General features: G+C 41.3%; 1 protein-coding gene across 1 annotated transcript; it reads right to left on the bottom strand.

Moving 5' to 3' along the window:
• Nucleotides 1-2549: 2549 nt before the first annotated feature.
• Nucleotides 2550-23485, bottom strand: LOC112260123 (oligosaccharyltransferase complex subunit ostc). Its single transcript, XM_024434983.2, has 4 exons — nucleotides 23275-23485; nucleotides 16529-16622; nucleotides 15700-15897; nucleotides 2550-3093 (listed from the first exon to the last, which is right to left on the bottom strand). Exons 1-4 carry the CDS (start codon nucleotides 23411-23413, stop codon nucleotides 3075-3077), a joined length of 450 nt encoding a protein of 149 aa, XP_024290751.1. The 5' UTR covers nucleotides 23414-23485; the 3' UTR covers nucleotides 2550-3074.
• Nucleotides 23486-23733: the final 248 nt, after the last annotated feature.

The raw sequence follows: 23733 nt of genomic DNA, 5'->3' as shown, positions 1-23733 counted from the left end.
AGGCCTCTCTCATCTTTTTAGTGGGAGAACTTGCACAATTGGTGGCTGACTAAATACTTTTTGCCCCACTGTACATGCTTACAGTTGAAGTCGGAAGTTTACATAAACTAGTTTTAATCAAATGTATTTATATAGCCCTTCGTACATCAGCTGATATCTCAAAGTGCTGTACAGAAACCCAGCCTAAAACTCCAAACAGCAAGCAATGCAGGTGTAGAAGCACGGTGGCTAGGAAAAACTCCCTAGAAAGGCCAAAACCTAGGAAGAAACCTAGAGAGGAACCAGGCTATGTGGGGTGGCCAGTCCTCTTCTGGCTGTGCCGGGTGGAGATTATAACAGAACATGGCCAAGATGTTCAAATGTTCATAAATGACCAGCATGGTCGGATAATAATAAGGCAGAACAGTTGAAACTGGAGCAGCAGCACGGTCAGATGGACTGGGGACAGCAAGGAGTCATCATGTCAGGTAGTCTTGGGGCATGGTCCTAGGGCTCAGGTACTCCGAGAGAAAGAAAGAGAGAATTAGAGAGAGCATATGTGGGGTGGCCAGTCCTCTTCTGGCTGTGCCGGGTGGAGATTATAACAGAACATGGCCAAGATGTTCAAATGTTCATAAATGACCAGCATGGTCCAATAATAATAAGGCAGAACAGTTGAAACTGGAGCAGGAGCTCCAGGTGGACTGGGGACAGCAAGGAGTCATCATGTCAGGTAGTCCTGAGGCATGGTCCTAGGGCTCAGGTCCTCCGAGAGAGAGAAATAAAGAGAGAATTAGAGAGAGCACACTTAAATTCACACAGGACACCGAATAGGACAGGAGAAGTACTCCAGATATAACAAACTGACTCTTGCCCCCCCGACACAAACTACTGCAGCATAAATACTGGAGGCTGAGACAGGAGGGGTCAGGAGACACTGTGGCCCCATCCGAGGACACCCCCAGACAGGGACAAACAGAAAGGATATAACCCCACCCACTTTGCCAAAGCACAGCCCCCACACCACTAGAGGGATATCTTCAACCACCAACTTACCATCCTGAGACAAGGCCGAGTATAGCCCACAAAGATCTCCGCCACGGGGGCGGAGGGCGCCAACCCAGACAGGAAGATCACATCGGTAACTCAACCCATTCAAGTGAAGCACCCCTCCCAGGGACGGTATGAAAGAGCCCCAGTAAGACAGTGACTCAGCCCCTGTAATAGGGTTAGAGGCAGAGAATCCCAGTGGAAACAGGGGAACCGGCCAGGCAGAGACAGCAAGGGCGGTTCATTGCTCCAGAGCCTTCCCGTTCACCTTCCCACTCCTGGGCCAGACTACACTCAATCATATGACCCACTGAAGAGATGAGTCTTCAGTAAAGACTTAAAGGTTGAGACCGAGTTTGCTTCTCTTACATGGGTAGGCAGACCATTCCCTAAAAATGGAGCTCTATAGGAGAAAGCCCTGCCTCCAGCTGTTTGCTTAGAAATTCTAGGGACAATTAGGAGGCCTGCGTCTTGTGACCGTAGAGTACGTGTAGGTATGTACGGCAGGACCAAATCAGAGAGATAGGTAGAAACAAGCCCATGTAATGCTTTGTAGGTTATCAGTAAAACCTTTAAATCAGCCCTTGCCTTGACAGGAAGCCAGTGTAGGGAGGCTAGCACTGGAGTAATATGATCACATTTTTTTGTTTTAATGACTCCAACCTACATGTTTCAACCACTCCACAAATTTCTTGTTAACAAACTATCGTTTTGGCAAGACGGTTAGGACATCTACTTTGTGCATGACACAAGTCATTTTTCCATCAATTGTTTACAGACAGATTAATTCACTGTATCACAATTCCAGTGGGTCAGAGGTTTACATATACACTAAGTTGACTGTGCCTTTAAACAGCTTGGAAAATTCCCCAAAATTATGTCATGGCTTTAGAAGCTTCTGATAGGCTAATTGACATCATTTGAGTCAATTTGAGGTGTACCTGTGGATGTATTTCAAGGCCTACCTTCAAACTCGGTGCCTCTTTGCTTGGGGGATCGTTAAACGGGTGTCCCGACTCTGGTCATTAAAGATCCCATGGCACTTATAGTAAGAGTAGGGGTGTTAACCCCTGTGTCCTGGCTAAATACCTAATCTGGCCCTTAAACCATCATGGTCACCTAATAATCCCCAGTTTACAATTGGCTCATTAATCCCCCTCTCCCCTGTAACTATTCCCTAGGTTGTTGATGAGAATGTGTTCTCAGTCAACTTACCTGGTAAAATAATGGATAAATAAAAAAACTGCCACAATTCCTAGTTTATAAGTTTTTCTGGAAGCTGTGCTGCACCATTTTCCCTATGTGGGCCAGCCCAGTAGAAATTTGAGTTCACCAAGTAGCTTCAGCCCCTCACCATATCACTGACAGCTAGCAAGATGCAATGACGTAGTGGTCCACTTTTGGCTTGTGAGCACTACCTTCAGAACTACTGGTTAAAAAGATTACAAAAGTACCGAAGAATCCAATTTAGTAAGGATATTACTAGTATATTATTAAAAAAATGGTATTAGAGAATGACAAGCTTTCTGGAAATAACATTTATTTAAGTTCCGAATAGACACACAAGTGACATGTTGGAAGGCATTTAGGAAGATAGAATGGTCTACAAAACATTACTTATCAATAACCCCAACAACCCACAAATTTACTGCTCATTCAGATGTATAATCAGGAAAGTGTCCCTCCTTCCAATGGGTGCATCTCAATGGTCTATTGCGGCTTTGTCTCCACATTCTCGCCATCTGCATTACTGAACTGAAGACAGGTTAGCAATACAGCCTGTAAGGGAATTCCATCGCACCATTTAGTGGAAGGAAAGGAGACGAGGATAGGAAGCCTCGACTATTGAGATGCACATTGTGACATTTAATACATCACTCAAACATGGTCAAAGGCTTATTGCCAGGGACAGATGTTACTGTCAGTTCTTTATTTGCAATTTAAATATCTATTATCATAACATTTTAGGCTAGCTTAAATCAATTGAAGCTGAAATCTTTGGCAGTCCTTCACCATTCTGTCTTCGTAATGTGTTGTGTCAATCTTCAACCCATGAGGTACCCACTGAGGAGAAATATAAAGGAAAGGTAGAGACAGATTAGAGTAGGCTTCCAACATAGGTACAGTGAAAATAGAAAAGGTAGACCCTGAACACAACACTTGACACATTTGTCTGCAGTTCAGGTAAATAGCTGACTGACATCATAGGCCTTAGCAGAATGTGATGCACATATTTAATGCAACTCACATGTAAATGACAGCTCTAATTTTGAGGACAACACCACTGAGTGCCTTGACGGGGGATGTTTCACTCAAAATGCAACCTAAATCAACAAGTTTATGATAGGCCTATATTCTGCATACTTATGTATTTGATAGTTTTAGTTCAGCCCAAATTATATTACAATGGTATTGCTTTAGCGCAACGACTGGATGTCTTTGGGATCAATTAGCATGCTAGCTGATCCTGAACACTTCCAATCATTGCGCTAAACACTAGTTCAAGCTGCACGCAGAGATAAAGAAATGGTATCCATGAGTCTGACTAAGTAGAAAATGTGCTTAAAAAAAAATCTTGCACTATCCCTTTAAAGCTGAGATCTGCATTAGGGGAAACAGCATCACTGGCTGCACCCAGGAGCATTTGCTGTCTTTGTTTTGTTTAAGACAGTGGAGAGAAGCATCAAGGTACAAAAAAAAATCGTAGTGCATTCTCTGCTGCTCTATCACACGTGCATTGATGTCCAATGAAAAATAAACAGTGTTTTTGTTTGAATTAGCGTATGTTTTGTTCACAACCGGACGTGGAAGTTTCACCACATCTACAGGGCCGCAGTGGAGAAGGTGAAAAGTTTCATACACATTACTGACAATCTGAAAAATGGTCCAGCCACACAGACAAAGTGGTGAAGGCAGTGCAACAGCGTGTCTTCAACCTCAGGAGGCTGAATAAATTTGGCTTGGCCCCTAAGACGCAAACTCTTACAGATGCACCATTGAGAGCATCTTGTCGGGCTGAATCACCGCCTGGTACAGCAACTGCACCACTAGCAACCGCATGGGCTCTACAGAGGGTGGTGCAGTCTGCCCAACGCATCACCGGGGGCACACTGCCTGCCCTCCAGGACACCTACAGCACCAGCTGTCACAGGAAGACCAAAAGACAACCACCCGAGCCACGGCCTGTTCACCCCGCTATCATCCAGAAGGCAAGGTCAGTACAGGTGCATCAAAGCTGGGATCGAGAGACCGAAGCTGTTTTTCAATCTCAAGGCCATCAGACTGTTAAATAGCCATCACTAGCCAGCCTCCACCCAGTACCCCGCCCTGAACTTAGTCACTGTCACTAGCAGGCTACCACCCGGCTACTCAACCCTGCACCTTAGAGACTGCTGACATATGCACAGACATAGAATCAGTGGCCACTTTAATAATGGAACACTGGTCATTTTTAATATTGTTTACATACAGTTTTCCTAATTTCATATGTAAATTCTGTATTCTAGTCAATGCCATCCTATTCAACTATTGTATATAGTGGGGCAGAAAAGTTTAGTCAGCCACCAATTGTGCAAGTTCTCCCACTTAAAAAGATGAGGCCTGTAATTTATCATAGGTACACTTCAACTAACAGACAAAATGAGAAAAAAAAATCCAGAAAATCACATTGTAGGATTTTTTATGAATTTATTTGCAAATTATGGTGGAAAATAAGTATTTGGTCAATAACAAAAGTTTCTCAATACTTTGTTATATACCCTTTGTTGGCAATGACAGAGGTCAAATGTTTTCTGTAAGTCTTCACAAGGTTCACACACACTGTTGCTGGTATTTTGGCCCATTACTCCATGCAGATCTCCTCTAGAGCAGTGATGTTTTGGGGCTGTTGCTGGACAACGCGGACTTTCAACTCCCTCCAAAGATTTTCTATAGGGTTGAGATCTGGAGACTGACTAGGCCACTCCAGGACCTTGAAATGCTTCTTACGAAGCCACTCCTTCGTTGCCCGGGCGGTGTGTTTGGGATCATTGTCATGCTGAAAGACCAAGCCACGTTTCATCTTCAATGCCCTTGCTGATGGAAGGATGTTTTCACTCAAAATCTCACGATACATGGCCCCATTCATTCTTTCCTTTACACGGATCAGTCGTCCTTGTCCCTTTGCAGAAAAACAGCCCCAACGCATGATGTTTCCACCCGCATGCTTCACAGTAGGTATGGTGTTCTTTGGATGAAACTCAGCATTCTTTGTCCTCCAAACATGACGAGTTGAGTTTTACCAAAAAGTTCTATTTTGGTTTCATCTGACCATATGACATTCTCCCAATCTGCTTCTGGATCATGCAAATGCTCTCTAGCAAACTTCAGACGGGCCTGGATATGTACTGGCTTAAGCAGGGGGACACGTCTGGCACTGCAGGATTTGAGTCCCTGGGGGCGTAGTGTGTTACTGATGGTAGGCTTTGTTACTTTGGTCCCAGCTCTCTGCAGGTCATTCACTAGGTTCCCTCGTGTGGTTCTGGGATTTTTGCTCACCGGTCTTATGATCATTTTGACACTCGCGTGGAGTCCCAGATCGAGGGAGATTATCAGTGGTCTTGTATGTCTACCATTTCCTAATAATTGCTCCCACAGTTGATTTCTTCAAACCAAGCTGCTTACCTATTGCAGATTTAGTCTTCCCAGCCTGGTGCAGGTCTACAATTTTGTTTCTGGTGTCCTTTGATAGCTATTTGGTCTTGACCATAGTGGAGTTTGGAGTGTGACTGTTTGAGGTTGTGGATAGGTGTCTTTTATACTGATAACAAGTTCAAACAGGTGCCATTAATACAGGTAATGAGTGGAGGACAGAGGAGCCTCTTCAAGAAGTTACAGGTCTGTGAGAGCCAGAAATCTTGCTTGTCGGTGACCAAATACTTATTTTCCACCATAATTTGCAAATAAATTCATTAAAAATCCTACAATGTCATCTTTTTAAGTGGGAGAACTTGCACAATTGGTGGCTGACTAAATACTTTTTTTGCCCCACTGTATATTTACACTTCTATCCTACAGATATTCTAAATATTCTGTCCACATACTGTCCATACATCCCATCACACATTTATATACTGTATATTTTAATACTTTTTTTTATTTAACCTTTATTTAAACTAGGAAAGTCTTAAAGAACAAATTCTTATTTAATGACAGTAAGATATTACTGCACTGTTGGAGCTAAGAACAAGCATTTCACTATGCCCGCAATAACATCTGCTAAATATGTGTATGCGAAAAAAAAATGTGATGACAACAAATTTCAAATGAGGGTTGTCCTGCAAGACTTTACAAAACTTTCACAAAGACAAGGGTGTGTTCAGTACAACAGAACAGTGTTCAACATTTAATTGAATGGAAACGGTTCTGTACTGAATGACCAGTTGAAGAATGATGCAGTTATGGTGGCAATCTGCAGTTCAAACCACAACATAGAGGTCACCTCGTCACCTTTTCGGGTAAACAGCTTCGGGATGGGGTTGTAAAAATGTAACCACACTTCCATTCAGACAGAGCTATGAATGCAAGGACTAACCATCCATGATATCAACATGATAGTTTTAAATATGTTTTGAAGCTATACAGTGTTTAAAATTGAACAAACAATAGTGTAAAACAAGCTTATATTTGGGGTTTTGGTGGGGTTAAACCAGGGGTCAGCAACTGTTATGACTGGAAGAGTCATGTCAGTCGATATGGGACCTAACATTCTACAAATACGTCATACAGAAATTCGCTTCTACGAACGAGTTCATCACCGGGATTAAAAACTTGAGTTTAATTTCAAGTGAAGACAAACACAAGTTACCTAGCCATCTTCCACCTCAACCAATGCTCTAAAAAGATGCGCTCTAAAGCCGACCTAATTGCCACAATACAAGCAACTCGATAGGATAGTTGAGATTGATCCGCATGGTCCCAAAGCCTGGCTAAAGTGCATAATTGTTGCATTTTGGAATGATTTTAGTAACCTACAGTATTTAAAATAGTTGGGTATGAGCAAGGCTGCATTTTTTTTTTTTTTTTTTTTTTAGGGGGGTCTACTACTAGTGGTGTAAAGTACTTAAGTAAAAATACTTGTGCTTTTTCTTGACTACATTCCTCAAGGAAATAGTGTACTTTTTACTCCATACATTTTCCCTGACAGCAAAGAGTTCATTACATTTTGAATGCTTAGCAGGACAGGAAAAGTGTCCAATTCACACACTTATCAAGAGAACATCCGTGGTCATCTCTAGCGTCTCTGATCTGACGGACTCACTAAACAAAAATGCTTCGTTTGTAAATTATGCGAGTGTTGGAAAGTGCCTCTGGCAAGCCGCAAATAAATTTTAAAAATATCAAGATTGTGCAGTCTGATTTGCTTAATAAGGACTAAACAATGATTTACACTTACTTTGATATACAAGAATATTTTATCAATTCCATTCACTTTTGATATTTAAGTGAATTTAAAACCAAATACGTTTAGACTTGTACTCAAATAGTATTTTACTGGATGACTCACTTTTACTTATGTAATTTTTTATTAAGGCATCTTTACTTTTACTCAAGTATGACAATTGGGTACTTTTTCCACCGTCTACCACCATTTCTGATAAAGATTTTTTTTTTTTAAGTATATATTGTATTTACTTTTATTCAAACAGGGAAGTCATATTTTAAAAAATTGCCCTGCACAATACAAAAACAAATATAAATAAATAAAATAAACCAAACAGACTAGGGCTGTCCCCGCCAAAAAGAAATTGGTCAACCGAAAGTCTGTTCTCTCGACCAATTGATTGGTTGAAATGTTGAAGTATTCAGACCCCTTCCCTACATTTTATTACGTTACAGCCTAATTTTAAAATTGATTAAATAAATGTTTTTACTCAATCTACACACAATACCCCATAATGACAAAGCAAACAGATTTAGACATTGTTAGTAATGTACTAAAAAAAAAAATTTTGTTCGGGTGCATCCAGTTTCAATTGATCATCCTTGATGTTTCTACAACTTTGAGTCCACCTGTGGTAAATTCAATTGATTGGACATGATTTTGAAAGGCACACGTGTATATATAAAGTCCCACTATTGACAGTGCACGTCAGAGCAAAAACCAAGCAATGAGGTCGAAGGAATTGTCCGTAGAGCCTAGAGACAGGATTGTGTCGAGGCACAGATCTGGGGAAGGGTACCACAAAATGTCTGCAGCATTGAAGGTCCAAGAACACAGTGGCCTCAATCATCCTTAAAATGGAAGTTCGGAACCACCAAGAATCTTCCTAGAGTTGACTGCCTGGCCTAAAGGACTCTCACACCATGATAAACAAGATTCTCTGGTCTGATGAAACCAAGATTGAACTCTTTGGCCTGAAACCTGGCACCATCCCTACGGTGAAGCATGTGGCAGCAACAAGCTGTGGGGATGTTTTTCAGTGGAAGGCACTGGGAGACTAGTCAGGATTGAGGGAAAGATATCCTCAGGACCTCAGACTTGGGTGAAGGTTAACCTTCCAACAGGACAACAACCCTAAGGACATAGCCAAGACAACGCAGGAGTGACTCCAGGACAAGTCTGAATGTCCTTGAGTGGGCCAACCAGAGCCCGGACTTGAACCCGTTCGAACATCTCTGGAGAGACCTGAAAAAAGCTGTGCAGCAACGCTCTCAACCTGAGAGCTTGAAAGGATCTGCAGAGAAATGGGAGAAACTCCAACTACAGGTGAGCCAAGCTTGTAGTGTCATACCCTAGAAGATCCGAGGCTGTAAAACGCTGCCAATGGTGCTTCAACAAAGTACTGAGTAAAGGGTATTTTTTTTTTACTGTTATTTATTTCACCTTTATTTAACCAGGTAGGCTAGTTGAGAACAAGTTCTCATTTACAATTGCGACCTGGCCAAGATAAAGCAAAGCAGTACGACGCAAACAACCGGGTTACACATGGAACAAACACAGTCAATAATACAAAATAAAAAAGTCTATATATACAGTGTGAAATAATTACAATATAGCAATTAAACACTGAAGTGATAGACATGTGCAAGTAGAGATACTGGGGTGCAAAGGAGCAAAATAAGTTAAATAACAGTATTTTAAAAAAAACTTTATTTAACTAGGCAAGTCAGTTAAGAACAAATTCTTATTTTCAATGAAGGCCTAGGGACAGTGGGATAACTGCCTGTTCAGGGGCAGAACGACAGATTTGTACCTTGTCAGCTCGGGGGTTTGAACTTGCAACCTTCCGGTTACAAGTCCCCCGCTCTAACCACTAGGCTACCCTGCCGCCCCTTTTAATGTCTACATGACATTAAAAGAGGTCCAGCCAACCTTTTGGTAAAGAACATAGTGATAAGTAGTAAAACTGTCTCCTGTGAAAAATGAAGGGCGCTATGATAAAACGGCATCAAACAGTCACTGATGTTTAATAAATACAAAAAAAACAACTAAAAAATACATTTAAAAAAATGTCCTGCTCCTTCCATGACCTTTGCGACATTTATTTCCCTCTGCTCATTTGTCAGAGGGAGCCTTTTAACCTTTTTTTCAAACCTATTCCTAACTTAACCCGCCAAGACAATGTGCTGTTGGACGTTGGTACCCAGCCAGGCGCTAATGAGTCTCTCTTCTCACTGTATGGATGATAAATTGTGCACCTTAATTCACAATTTAATTTAAGCCTAACTGATAGATGGTGAAGAGGTTGATTTGATTTTGAAAGACAAGTGTAATGAGTTAGTGTTATGCCTATTTGCCAGCAGCAAATAATTTGACCACACGCTTTGGGGGGGGGTTTGACCATTCTTTTATATTTTACTTTGTAAAAATAAAGCTATAACTGTATTACTAATCAAATTTATTGTAAGGAAATTAAAACATGGTACATGTTGCAGTAGGCCTTCAGAATAATGCAAAACATATCCTTGACTCAATCCAGTGAAGCAATTGATGCCAGCCCACTGAATGAATGGCAAATGGATGAAATGGGCGATACTGCACCTCACTTCCCAATTGAATTTCAAAATTAGGCCTAACTGGGTGAAGAAGTTGATTTAATTAATAAAGACAAGTGTAATGAGTTTATGTTATGCCCATTTATCAGTGTTAGCGCTCATGTTAATAATTTGACTGCGTGCCTTGCGGGTTGATACCATACTCGCATTTTAAATTTGTAAAAAGAAGCCGTTCCTGGACTGTTTTATTTACTACAACTGTTTTACTAATTAAATGTATTGTAAGGGAAACGAACACATGCTATGACCGCTCTGGCTACTAATTAAAAACGAGTAACAATAAAATGAAAATGTTATTCTGTCGTCAATGGATGAATGGGCGATAGAAACTGATAATGGTGCACGTGACTTAAATTAACTGAATGATGAGGGTGAAATAATTTGATTGATCTGAATGATACGGGTGAAGATGATTGAATTTAGAACAATAGTATACTGAAGAATTGTGGGTGGTCTAATTATTTTATTATGAAATGCTGGAAATTGTATATAATCTTCCCAGACACTGAGTACAACATTCACAATGGCAAGCCGAACCAAACTAAGGGACGCACTGACAGCGTTGCAAATGCTGCAGAATTTAAATGAGTTGGAGTCGGATGGAGAATCGGATATTGTGCTTGAAATCAAAGTTGCTGATGAAGAGTCATCTGATTCTGTTTACTTCGAGCCTCGGCCTCCGATGCCTGAGCCTCGCCACAGAACAGAGCCAACAGACGGTGATCCCAAGTGCCACGTGAGACAGGAGTCTGGGAGGGATGGCACGGTTTGGGTAGAAAAGAGACCAACAGGAAGGCGGCCTCACCAGAATATTCACAAAGAGAGCAGGTCCTACACCTCATGCAGAGACAAATTGCCAGAGTACTCAGTTTTCTTTGTTTGTGACATGCAGATAGTACAGTCTCTGTGCTGCAACATCACTCATATGCACCGAAAAGGAAACAAAACGAGGAACATGTGTATGAATGAACTGAATGCATTTATTGCACTCTTGTATGTCCACGTAGCATAAGGCGGAAAGAGCATGGATGTGGAGTCATTAGTCTGATAGGTATGGGGTGGACTTTTTCCAGAGAGACCATGCCACGCAACCGCTTCAGAGAGATCATGCGACACCTGCGTTGATTGATAACAAGGAGATGAGACCAATAGGCGTGCAGACAGACAAGTTTGCCGCCGTCTCAGACACCTAGAAAAGTGTTGTGAAGAATTGCACTGCTTTACAAGCCAGGAGACATCATAAAACTGATGAGTAAATGTTCCCAACAAAAGCTCGGTGCCATTTTACCCAATACATGGTCACAAACCAGACAGATTTGGAATTGATTTTTAGTTGGCCTCCGATGTCAAAACCAAGAACTTGCTCAATGGCTTTCAAAATCAAAACCAGGCCAGTGGGTGAGCGACTGTTTGAGACGGTTGTTGAGACTCGTGGAGCCTTACATTGGCAAAGGCAGAAATGTGGCCATGGCAGACAAGTTGATTGCAAAGAAGACTAGCCTGCTTGGAATAGTGAAGAAACAAAGGCGGGAGCTGCCCCTCTGCGCAAACCATACCAGCAGAGCTGTACTCCACAGTGACGGAAAGTGGTAAAGCAACACTTATGGTGTACAGATGCAAAAGAAAGTGTTTGCATCCTCAGCACCATGCATCCCACTGTTGCCATTGGCAGTGACCAGAAAAAGAAACTGGAGACAGACGACAAATCTCTGCTATATACATATATCATTTCCATCTGTCAAACACCAAATATAATCTTATATTGATGCACTAGTTATCAAGCGTTGGTGCTTATGTTTGCTGTACCTTGCGGGTTGATATGCATCTGATGCATTTGCTGCATAAGGACAACATTCTCTTGTCTAGCAGGTGCTAATATATGTATGCAGGGTATTTGTATGTATGACCTTGTTCGATTACAGAACCATCCGATGAGTGAAGATGTAATCCAGCCAAGGCAATCTTACGAGAACTTGAAAACAGCATGTATTTAGTTGCCAGTATTAAGCACACGTTTTAAAAATCAGTAATGGCTTCCTGTACAGATGCACAATCAGACTGTAGCTTGGTAAAATCCAGGTCAGCAGTCAGAGCAATTGCGTACATATTAGGATCATACGCATTTTGATGAAATGTCAATTCTTTAACAGATTGACCAATAGCATTTATATAAATAGTGACAAAAACGGGTCCCAAAACAGACTCCCGCAGAACACTTATGTACTTCAAGAAATTCGGACTTAACCCCATCAATCACGATGGCCTGAGTTCTGTCACTAAGAGAATCATGAAACAATGAGCAGGTGTCAGAACCCAGCAAAGTTTCTTATTTACCATAGATTCAAGAATTTTAGCTAGACAGAGGCCTAGAGATGGGACAATAATTATCAAGATCACTACTATCCCTGCCCTCATGGAGTAGCAGCATGTTAGCGGTTTTCCATACTTTAGGTATATTTCCTGACAATGTTAGATTTAAGATATGGGTTACTGAGCCAGCAATGAGGGGGCAGCACACTTGAGCATACAGTGCATGATGCTACAAGCTTGGCACACCTGTATTTGGGGAGATTCTCCCATTCTTCTCAGCAGATCCTCTCAAGCTCTGTCAGGTTGGATGGAGAGTGTCACTAAACAGCTATTTTCAGGTCTCTCCAGAGATGTTTGATGGGGTTCAAGTCCGGGCTCTAGCTGGGCCACTCAAGGACATTGAGACATGTCCCGAAGCCACTTCTGCGTGGTCTTGGCTGTGTGCTTAGGGTCGTTGTCCTGTTGGAAAGTGAACATTCGTGCCAGTCTGAGGGCCTCAGCGCTCTGGAGCAGGATTTCATCAAGGATCTCTTTGCTCCGTTGATTTCTCTCTCGATCCAGACTAATCTCCCAATCCCTGCTGCTGACAAACATCCCCACAGCATGAAGCTTCCACCACCATTCTTCACCGTAGAGATGGTGGCAGGTTTCCTCCAGACATGATGCTTGTCATTCAGACCAAATAGTTCAATCTTGGTTTAATCAGACTAGAGAATCTAGTTTTCCATGGTCAGAGTCTTTACGTGCCTTTTGGAAAACTCCAAGCGGGCCGTCTTGTGCCTTTTACGGAGGAGTGGCTTCAGCCATTCTACCATTAAGGCCTGATGCTGCAGAAATGGTTGTACTTCTGGAAGGTTCTCCCATCTCCACAAAGGAACTCTGGAGTTCTGTCAGAGTGACCATCGGGTTCTTGGTCACCTCCCTGACTAAGGCTCTTCTCCCGATTGCTCCGTTTGGCCAGGCGACCAGCTCTAGGAAGATGTGGTTCCAAATGTCTTCCATTTAAGAATGGAGGCCACTGTGTTCTTGGGGACCTTCAATACTGCAGAAATACTTTGCTACCCTTCCCCAGATCTGTGCCTCCACACAATCCTGTCGTCTCGGCACTAAGGACAATTCCTGGTTTTTGCTCTGACATGCACTGTCAACTGTAGGACCTTATGTGACTCATCAGGAAACTAGGTGTATGCCACGCATCACTACTTCACAGGAGAGCATTTTGAATGCAATTTTATATTATTTGATCAAAAAGCATGACAGAAATGCCTTCTGGAACATGTAAACATTTTCATGTGCCTTTAACAAACTTGTATGCCATCTAAATACTAATACAATTGTTAAATTACGAGCCTAGTTGGTTTAGCCACAGAAAGAGAGCAACCTTCCAGCCATGATTGGCTGAGATAATGAGTGGGCGGGACAGGTCGAGAGACGAGTTCGGATTGGTCTGCCATGTGGCACACTTATGTCTATAACATGAGCTGGTCAGTATGTGTCGGTAATTCTTTCTAACGCAGCTTTTAAAAAAGATATATCATGCAGTAGAACTGCATAAGTGTTGGTCTCCACTTTCCGGAGGACCGAGTTTTGAAATGAGCTAAGGAGATGGAGAAAATTCTGGCGTTTGATAGCGAATTTCAGTCAAAAAGAGAACAAAAGGCTGTTGTAATCCGGAGACATGTGTTTTACACATCTTCAAACTAACCCTAACCCATTTTTTATTTAACCTTTATTTAACTAGGCAAGTCAATTCAGAACAAATTCTTATTTACAATGACGGCCTAGGAACAGTGGGTTAACTGCCTTGGTCAGGGGCAGAAAGACATTTTTACCTTGTCAGCTCAGGGATTCAATTCAGTTACTGGCCCAATGCTATAACCACTAACCCTAACTCATGGCATCCGTGACAGAGGGAGAAGCGTCCATCCATGTATATGGGTAAAATAGTCTAGCTAGCTACATTTTCAGATATTACACATTTCTAATTTTCTCAGAAAGTCACTTTAAATTTGAAGTTAAATTGTACTGTTATCTAGCTAACGTTATGCGTATGATCTGTGTCGTAATATTATTATTACCTCAGAGCTATTTGCATTGCTAGTTATAGCCTAATGTTAGCTAGCTAACATCGAACCTGGTTGGTTAGCTACCTGCAGATTCATGCAGGGTAGTAACGTTATGAGTTGGGATTATGGTTCATTGTTTAGCTAGCTAGCTGCATGTCTCAACAAAAGAATCCACTATGCAAGTAACCATTTCAATAGAATGTTCATGTCACTGACAACTGTCAATAGACACAGCTGGGGGGGGAATGGAATTATTTTATTATGACTTTATTTCTCGCTCGGGGGTCACTCCGAGATCAGTCTAGGTTCACTAACCTCAGGAGGCTGAATAAATTTGCCGTGTCACCTAAAACCCTCAAGCTTTTACAGATGCACCATTGAGAGCATCCTGTCGGGCTGTATCACCACCTGGTACAGTAACTGCACCGTCCACAACCACAGGGCTCCTCAGAGGGTGGTGCTAGCTGCACAACGCATCACCGGGGGCAAACTACCTGCCCTCCAGGACCCCTACAGCACACAATGGCCAAAAAGATCATCAAGGACAACATCCACCCGAGCCACTGCCTGTTCACCCCGCTACCATCCAGAAGGCAAGGTCAGTACAGGTGAATCAAAGCTGGGACCGAGAGACTGAAAAAACAGCTTCCATCTCAAGGCCATCAGACTGTTAAATAGCCATCACTAGCACAGAGAGGCTGCTGCCTACATACAGACTTGAAATCATTAGCCACTTTAATAAATGGATCACTAGTCACTTTAATGTTTACATATCTTGCATTACTCATCTCATATATTTATACTGTATTCTATTCTATCTATTGCATCTTAGCCTATGCCGCTCTGACATTACTCATCCATATATTTATATATTCTTATTCGATTTCTTTACTTAAGATGTGTGTATTAGGCATTTGTTGTGGAATTGTTAGATATTACTGTACTGTCGGAACTAGAAGCACAAGCATTTCGCTACGCTCACAATAATATCTGCTAACCATGTGTATGTGACCAATAAAATATGATGTATCTGTTACTATCAAGAGTGTTACTTGTGTTGATGATTAGGTCCCCTTTAAACCAGAAAAACAAATGTGTAAAAACACAGCAACTTGATGGTTTTAAAATGGGAGCAGTAGGGTGGGGAAGGGTTTTGTTGCGCTGTCCATCCTAAAAGTAGCAAACTTCTCCCCACCCCAGAGTTTCATGTGTTTTAGGTTGGGGGAACGATTGGAAATTTTCACGAGAGTAGACTTACGGCAGTTTCATTCTCATGAACACCCTGGCCATGAAGAAGCTGAGCAGGACACTGACAAAACCGATGAACAACAGAAGGAAGCGGTTGAGTTTAGGGATGTTTGGGGCATTCGAGCGATCCAGGATTATGAAGCCCAAGCCTCCCATGGTGAAGAGGAAACTGGAGGCCAACCCTTCCATGATGTACTGGCCATTCACTCTTCATAGGAAAGAGAAAAAAATAAGATGGTTATGTGACTACCCCTCTCAAATTTGTGCAATACAACGCAGATAATGAATGGAGTAAATAATAGCCCCAGGCATTGACAATGCAGAAACAGCATACAATTGGAAAGTGTTAACTTTCAAGATCCCAAAGGGGATTACAGTTGAAGGGTTCTCAGTCGAACGTATGGACCACAGCTGGCCAAATGTGTACTACAGTCCCAACGCTGTTTAAACATTTAGAAACTTGAATAATCTTTGCTTGCAATGCGGTTTTGGAAACATTTGGAACTGAACTTTCATATAAGCAAGAAATCATTTTTCAAATATAACCGAAACACTTTCTGTACATCGTTTCAGCACAGTTGCACAGAGCAATTTCCATTAGAGTGCAACTGGGTAGGAAGTATTGTACGTTGGCTGGAAGCATGTGTTATTCAAAACACAGCCACTTGCAACTGTGCCAAAACTGGGTACAGTAAGAGTATATTTCGTATAAAAAAAAAGAAATTGCACTGATATGAAATTTTGAAATGTTTCCAAAACTCATAACGCAAGCAAGGCGCATTAACACTAGGATTAGTCTACTGTACATGAATGGGCAAGGAAAGGTGTTGCGTACTTACCTGTATGCCAAAAAGGCGACAGGCCGCTGGTGCCCATGTTCATCGGTCATTGAACCCACACTAGGTGGTTCCACAATGACATCGTAGATGATGCCTGCAGATGGGAGAGACATGAGGAAATCAGTTAGCTAACTAGCTAGTAGCAAGAAGGAAAATCAACAGTTACGCACTGGCATAATAATATGAATTGGGATGGTAAATGCCATGTGTAAGGGTAAAGGAGGGTGCAAAGCTAGCCCATACCAGCCGAGTTGGCTTCGTAGTTTGCTACATGTTAGCCTACTCAATCGGCTAATAAATAAATCAAAATCTTTATTAGCCACAGTATTGTGAAAGCTACTCTGAAAATAGTGTTTACCAAGCTGCGAACAATAACGTCAATGTCACTTAAAGGTTTAACTACGTTACTTTGAAAACATACACTACATGAGCAAAAGTAGTCAAACACCTCATTCAAAAATCACAGGCATTAACATGGAGTTGGTCCCCCCTACAGCACTTGGCAGTCCTGTTCAGTGAGAGGCCACACAAGCTGAGCTTTTGTTGCTCCTAGATGTTTCCACTTCACAATAACAGCACTTACAGTTGGCCGGGCCAGCTCTAGCAGGGCAGAAATTTGATGGACTTGTTGGAAAGGTGGCATCCTATGATGGTGCCATGCTGAAAGTCACTAAGCTCTTCAGTAAGGCCATTCTACTGCCAATGTTTGACTATGGAGATTGTATACCTGTGGCTGAAATAGCAGAATCAACTAATTTGAAAGTGTCCACATACTTTTGTATTTATAGTGTAGTTCACTACCTACTGAAAAATGATCATATCTAAATCTGAAATGTCATACATAAAGTTAAGAAACATGGCACTGGAGTCAGATGTCAGCAGAATGCTTTTTTTTAAGCGAGTGGCTTTTAATTTGTGACCTGATCTTTATTTCTGAATGTGCAAATTCTTGCGATTTCTCGTGATCTGTGCTATCCGGAATCCTTGGGACGTTCCTACCCCCCCCCTCATTAAAATTAAATTTAAATGGTCAAGATAAGGCTTAAGGTAGGGAAGCAATGTCCCAAGGACTCCCGACTGCACTGAACTTTTTCATCATGCCGAAAACGGAATAGATATAAAATGCCAAAAGATGATTTTCACAAAGTCACATAGCAAAAAACCCTCAATAGCCAATACAATGTCAAAACATGGTCCTGTCATGAGTTCAGTACCATTTGTGTGATTGTGCAGACCCATGACAATGGTATTTTTGAAAAATGTATTAAGGCTCCCCATTAGCAGCTACTCTTCCTGGGGTCCAGCAACATTAAGGCAGCAATATACAATTAGAATGACACATTACATTTCATAACACTTTTCACAACACAACCTCAAGGATTGGACCCCCCCCCATTTTCACCTAAAATGACATACCCAAATCTAACCGGCATCCTGTGGCGTACTGCATAAGCGTCAAATAGCCCCCGCGATATGAAACCAGGAAGTGGGAAATCTGAGGTTGGTCAATTTTGAACTCAGCCCCTATTGAAGTTAGTGCAAGATTACCAATATCCCACTTCCTAAGGCTTCCACTAGATGTCAAAAGTCTTTAGAAACTGGTTTGAGGCTTCTACTGTGAAGTGGAGCCGAATGAGAGTAGATTGAGTCAGAGGTATGGCAGCAGTCACGCGCATTTCACATGAGGTATCTCCCGTTCCTTTTCTGAAGACAAAGGAATTCTCCGGTTGGAATATTATTGAAGATGTATGTTAAAAAACATCCTAAAGATTGATTCCATACATCGTTTGACAAGTTTCTACACGGTCTGTAACGGAACTGACATTTCGTCTGCAACTATGAAAGCGCTTCGTGAGTTTTGATTTGTTTACCAAACGCGCTAACAAAAGTAGCTATTTGGACATAAATGATGGACATTATCAAACATTTATTGTGGACCTGGGATTCCTGGGAGTGCATTCGTTTGACTCCAACATGGCGGATATATGTATTTGTTCTCTGAGCGCTGTTCTCAGATTATAGCATGGTTTGCTTTTTCCGTAAAGCTTTTTTAAAATCTGACAGCGGTTGCATTTAGGAGAAGTATATCTTTAATTCCATGTATAACACTTGTATTTTCATCAACATTTATGATGAGTATTTCTGTAAATTGTTGTGGCTCTCTGAAAATTCACCGGATGTTTTTGGAACTACTGAACATAATGCGCCCAATGTATACTGAGATTTTTTTATACAAATATGAACTTTACCGAACAAAACATGCATGTATTGCGTAACATGAAGTCCTATGAGTGTAATCTGATGAAGATCAAAGGTTAGTGATTCATTTTCTCTCTATTGGTGCTTTTTGTGACTCCTCTCTGGAAAATGGCTATGTTTTTCTGTGGCTTGGCTCTGACCTAACATAATCGTTTGTGGTGCTTTCGCTGTGAAGCCCATTTGAAAATCGGACACTTGGTGGGATTAACAACAAGATTACCTTTAAAATGGTATAAAATACTTGTAATGCTTGAGGAATTTTAATTATGAGATTTGTTGTTTTGAATTTGGCGCCCTGCACTTTCAGTGGCTGTTGTCATATTGATCCCTTTAACGGGATTGCAGCCCTATGAAGTTTAAGGACAACAAAGTCAAGGTATTGGAGTGGCCATCTAAAAGCTCTGACCTCAATCCTAAAGAAAATGTGTGGGCAGAACTGAAAAGGCGTGTGCAAGCAAGGAGGCCTACAAACCTGACTCAGTTACACCAGCTCTGTCAGGAGGAATTTGCCAAAATTCACCCAACTTATTGTGGTAAGATTGTGGAAGGCTACCCAAAACATTTGACCCAAGTCAAACAATTTAAAGGCAATGCTACCAAATACTAATTGAGTGTATGTAAACTTCTGACCCACTGGGAATGTGATGAAAGAAATAAAAGCTGAAATAAATCACTACTATTATTCTGACATTTCACATTTTTTAAATAAAGTGGTGATCCTAACTGACCTAAGACAGGGTATTTTGACTCTGATCAAATGTCAGGAATTGTGAAAAACTGAGTTTAAATGCATTTGGCTAAGGTGTATGCAAACTTCAACTGTATATGACTAAAGAATCACAAATACAGGTATTTACCTTTTCATGGTAGGAAGATGGAAAGGTAAATACCTTTCTATTTGTAAAGAAAAAAAATCCCCCTGATTAATGATTTAGTCATATCCCAGTTAACCCATTTAATTATGGCCCTGCCAACACTGAACACCTTTTCTTTAATATATTTGGAACGACAAGCCAGAACAAAATTAAACAGACCTATTCATATTAATTCGCATGGAATGTCCGAGACATGTGCAAGTATTTTAAACAATTACATTGATAGAACTCACAATCTACCCCTCCCCCCCAAAATAAAAAAAATAACTATGGGGCGCTGTTGAGGGAGAAGCAGCGAATCAGCTTCCAAAATGTATGTTTGTGACACAGATTGGCACAAGGGTCAGTCAGATCTGGCACTGGATGAATGTGTATTAATCCTGAGGTGCGTTCATGAACGTTTTCCCCGTCGCTGCAACTCCCGTACGGAATCTGGAAAGGTCAAGAGCGATGCGTCCCACGAAACAAGCCACACTGCTTCTTGACACTGCTCCCTTAACCCGGAATCCAGCAGCACCAATGAGTCGGAGGAAACACCGTACTAGAGGTCGACCGATTAATCGGAATGGCCGATTTCAAGTTTTCATAGCAATCGGAATTTTTGGAGACATATTTGGCCATTTTTTAAAAATATATATATATTTTTTTACACCTTTATTTAACTAGGCAAGTCAGTTAAGAGCACATTGTTATTTTCAATGACCGCTTAGGAACGGTAGGTTAACTGCCTCATTAAGGGGCAGAACGACAGATTAGTACCTTGTCAGCTCGGGGGATTCAAACTCACAGTTAACTAGTCCAACGCTCTAACCACCAGCCTCTCTTTGCACTCCACGAGGAGACTGCCTGTTAAACGAATGCAGTAAGCCAAGGTAAGTTGCTAGCTAGCATTAGTCTTGTAAAAAACAATCAAAATAACTAGTTAACTACACATGGTTGATGATATTACTAGTTTATCTAGCGTGTCCTGCAGTCAGTGTATATGCAACCGTTTGGGCCGCCTAATTTGCCAGAATGTATGTCATTATAACACATTGTACAACCTCCAATGTTGTAACAGCAATATTTAGACTTATGGATGCGACCCGTTAGATAAAATACGGAACAGTTCCGTATTTCACTGAAAGAATAAACGTTTTGTTTGAGATGATAGTTTCCGGATTCGACCATATTAATGACCTAAGGCTCGTATTTCTGTGTGTTATGTTATAATTAAGTCTATGATTTGATAGAGCAGTCTGACTGAGCGATGGTAGGCACCAGCAGGCTCGTAAGCATTCATTCAAACAGCACTTTGTGCGTTTTGCCAGGAGCTCTTCGCAATGCTTCAAGCATTGAGCTGTTTATGACTTCAAGCCTATCAACACCCGAGATTAGGCTCGTGTAACCGATGTGAAATGTCTAGCTAGTTAGCGGGGTGCACGCTAATAGAGTTTCAAACGTCACTCGCTCTGAGACTTGGAGTAGTTGTTCGCCTTGCTCTGCGGCTTTTGTGAAGCGATGGGTAACGATGCTTCGAGGGTGGCTGTTGTCAATGTGTTCCTGGTTCGAGCCCAGGTAGCGGCGAGGAGAGGGATGGAAGCTATACTGTTACACTGGCAATACTAATGCGCCTTTAAGAACATCCAAATAGTCAAATGTATATGAAATACAAATCGTAGAGAGAGAAATAGTCCTATAATTTCTATAATAACTACAACCTAAAACTTCTTACCTGGGAATATTGAAGACTCATGTTAAAAGGAACCACCAGCTTTCATATGTTCTCATGTTCTGAGCAAGGAACTTAAACGTTAGCTTTCTTACATGGCACATATTGCACTTTTACTTTCTTCTCCAACACTTTGTTTTTGCATTATTTAAACCAAATTGAATGTGTTTCATTATTTATTTGAGGCTAAATTGATTTTTATTGATATATTATATTAAGTTAAAATAAGTGTTCATTCAGTATTGTTGTAATTGTCATTATTACAAATAAATAAAATTGAAAAAAAAAAAGAAAAAGTGCCCGAATAATCGGTATCGGCTTTTTTTGGTCCTCCAATAATCGGTATCGGCGTTGAAAAATCATAGTCGGTCGACCTCTACACCGTACAGCTGGCGACCAAAGTCAGTGTGCATGCGGAATGTTTGCTATGTTGCGGAACAGTTTGTTCTGAACGACACATTTCCCCAAAACGTTCTTGAACAGACTGGTATGTTTGCTCCTTTTTGGTGAGTGTGGCGAGGTGTGGCTTGAAGCAAAGATTTAAAAGGCAGTGCCAAGCTGACAGCTTTCCAACCCCTCCCCTTTTTTCAACTGGACTTTCAGTTCAGCACCGTTTCTGTTCAATGAAATGTTCTAGAACATACTGAACATAGGACTTATTACAGCAAGCACCAGCAGATCAAACGAATAACTAAAATGAAAGCTTAGAAAAAAGTCAGTAACACATCATGGCAGGGTAAGCCGACAAAACAAAGACCTAATTTTAAGTGTTTAAAATTAATGGTGAAAAAAACAATTGGAACCATTTCCCTGTTTGACCTAGGTTTTATTGGTATTATGACTCATGCGGTGGTACTCTATGGGTGCGTTCTTAAATTCACTCTGGCTATCTACTCCGATTTCAGAGCACTCTCGTCTGAGTGTAGCAGAGCACAGAATAACTAATAGTTTATGTAACGGATGTGAAACGGCTAGCTTAATTAGCGGTGCGCGCTAAATAGCGTTTCAATCATTGACGTCACTTGCTCTGAGACCTTGAAGTAGTAGTTCCCCTTGCTCTGCAAGGGCCGCGGCTTTTGTGGAGCGATGGGTAACGATGCTTCGTGGGTGACTGTTGATGTGTGCAGAGGCGCCCGGGTATGGGCGAGGGGACGGTCTAAAGTTATACTGTTACATTTACTTACGCTCAACACCCGTTCAAAATGGTGAATGTCAGTAAAAGTCGTAAAAAAAAAATGTAATTGAATTGTTGCCAGCAGCATAGTTACAGTCACCAACGCCCTGGATAACATGAACACTCTACTTTTACTCCTAGTTCTGCTAGGGCGAGTAAAATGGTCTGGAGAGGGTTCAGTGTGCACTCTGAACTCTGAATTTAGGAACGGAAGATCTGACAACGGTCTGAATTTACACCCAGAGCGCACTAAATTGACAACACACCCTATGCCAATTATGTCAAACTGTTTTTAATTTAGCTTATTTTGCCAAATAAACAAATGTATTACAGTAACTGATGGAATTCATTTTTCCGCTATACCGTAAACGAGCGTGACCCCAAAACCACAATATGTACTGAACCGTGGGTTTGGTGAACAGTTACACACCTAGCTAGTACTAGCTAGCTAATTAGTTAGCTACACAATAGCCAACTCCTCCGTACTCGGCCCAACACTGATTAGCCGATTGAATAGGTCTGACTGCATAAAATACGTGTGATGGGTGAAGACGTTGAATCATATTTTAGTAGGCAATACATGTACCTAACGTTAGCTGTTTAGAAGCCGGATGTAACTTTATAAACATTAACAAATCCTGTATCGAGGCTTTACAAAACCATCGGTTACAGCTACCTAGATAAACTGGCTTGACAGCTAACGACGCTGCAGTGTTCGACAACTTACCTCCAGTGATGAGAAAGTACGATACAATAACGATCGCATAGACTGTCATAGCCGACGGCATGTGCAGCCATGATGGCTTTTTGAGTTTTATATTAGGACATTCCAACACTGCGAAAGGTACACCGTATAATGTCTCCATTGCTAATTCAATACGAATTTACTCTTCAGGTAAACTGAGATGTCTGGCTGCTACGACGACGTGTCCAGGAAGTACCGAAAATCTAGTTAGTAGATAAACACTTCTAAGCAAATACTACACTTTTTAATCACAAATAATGAATTTCATGCACTGAAATGTTATTTCATATTTAATATAACTATTCTATATACACATCTTGAAGACAATCTGAACTGACATGTGACCACAGTTTATTATCCTTCAAATGTTTCGCTTACCTGCTAAGACCTTTAGTGTTGACGTAGATATTGTGCCACACTCAACCCGGTTCTAGAAAAAAG

This window comes from Oncorhynchus tshawytscha, linkage group LG10 (assembly GCF_018296145.1).
Source record: "Oncorhynchus tshawytscha isolate Ot180627B linkage group LG10, Otsh_v2.0, whole genome shotgun sequence".
NCBI classification, from domain to species: Eukaryota; Metazoa; Chordata; class Actinopteri; order Salmoniformes; family Salmonidae; genus Oncorhynchus; species Oncorhynchus tshawytscha.
This window is presented reverse-complemented; position numbering and strand designations above follow the sequence as displayed.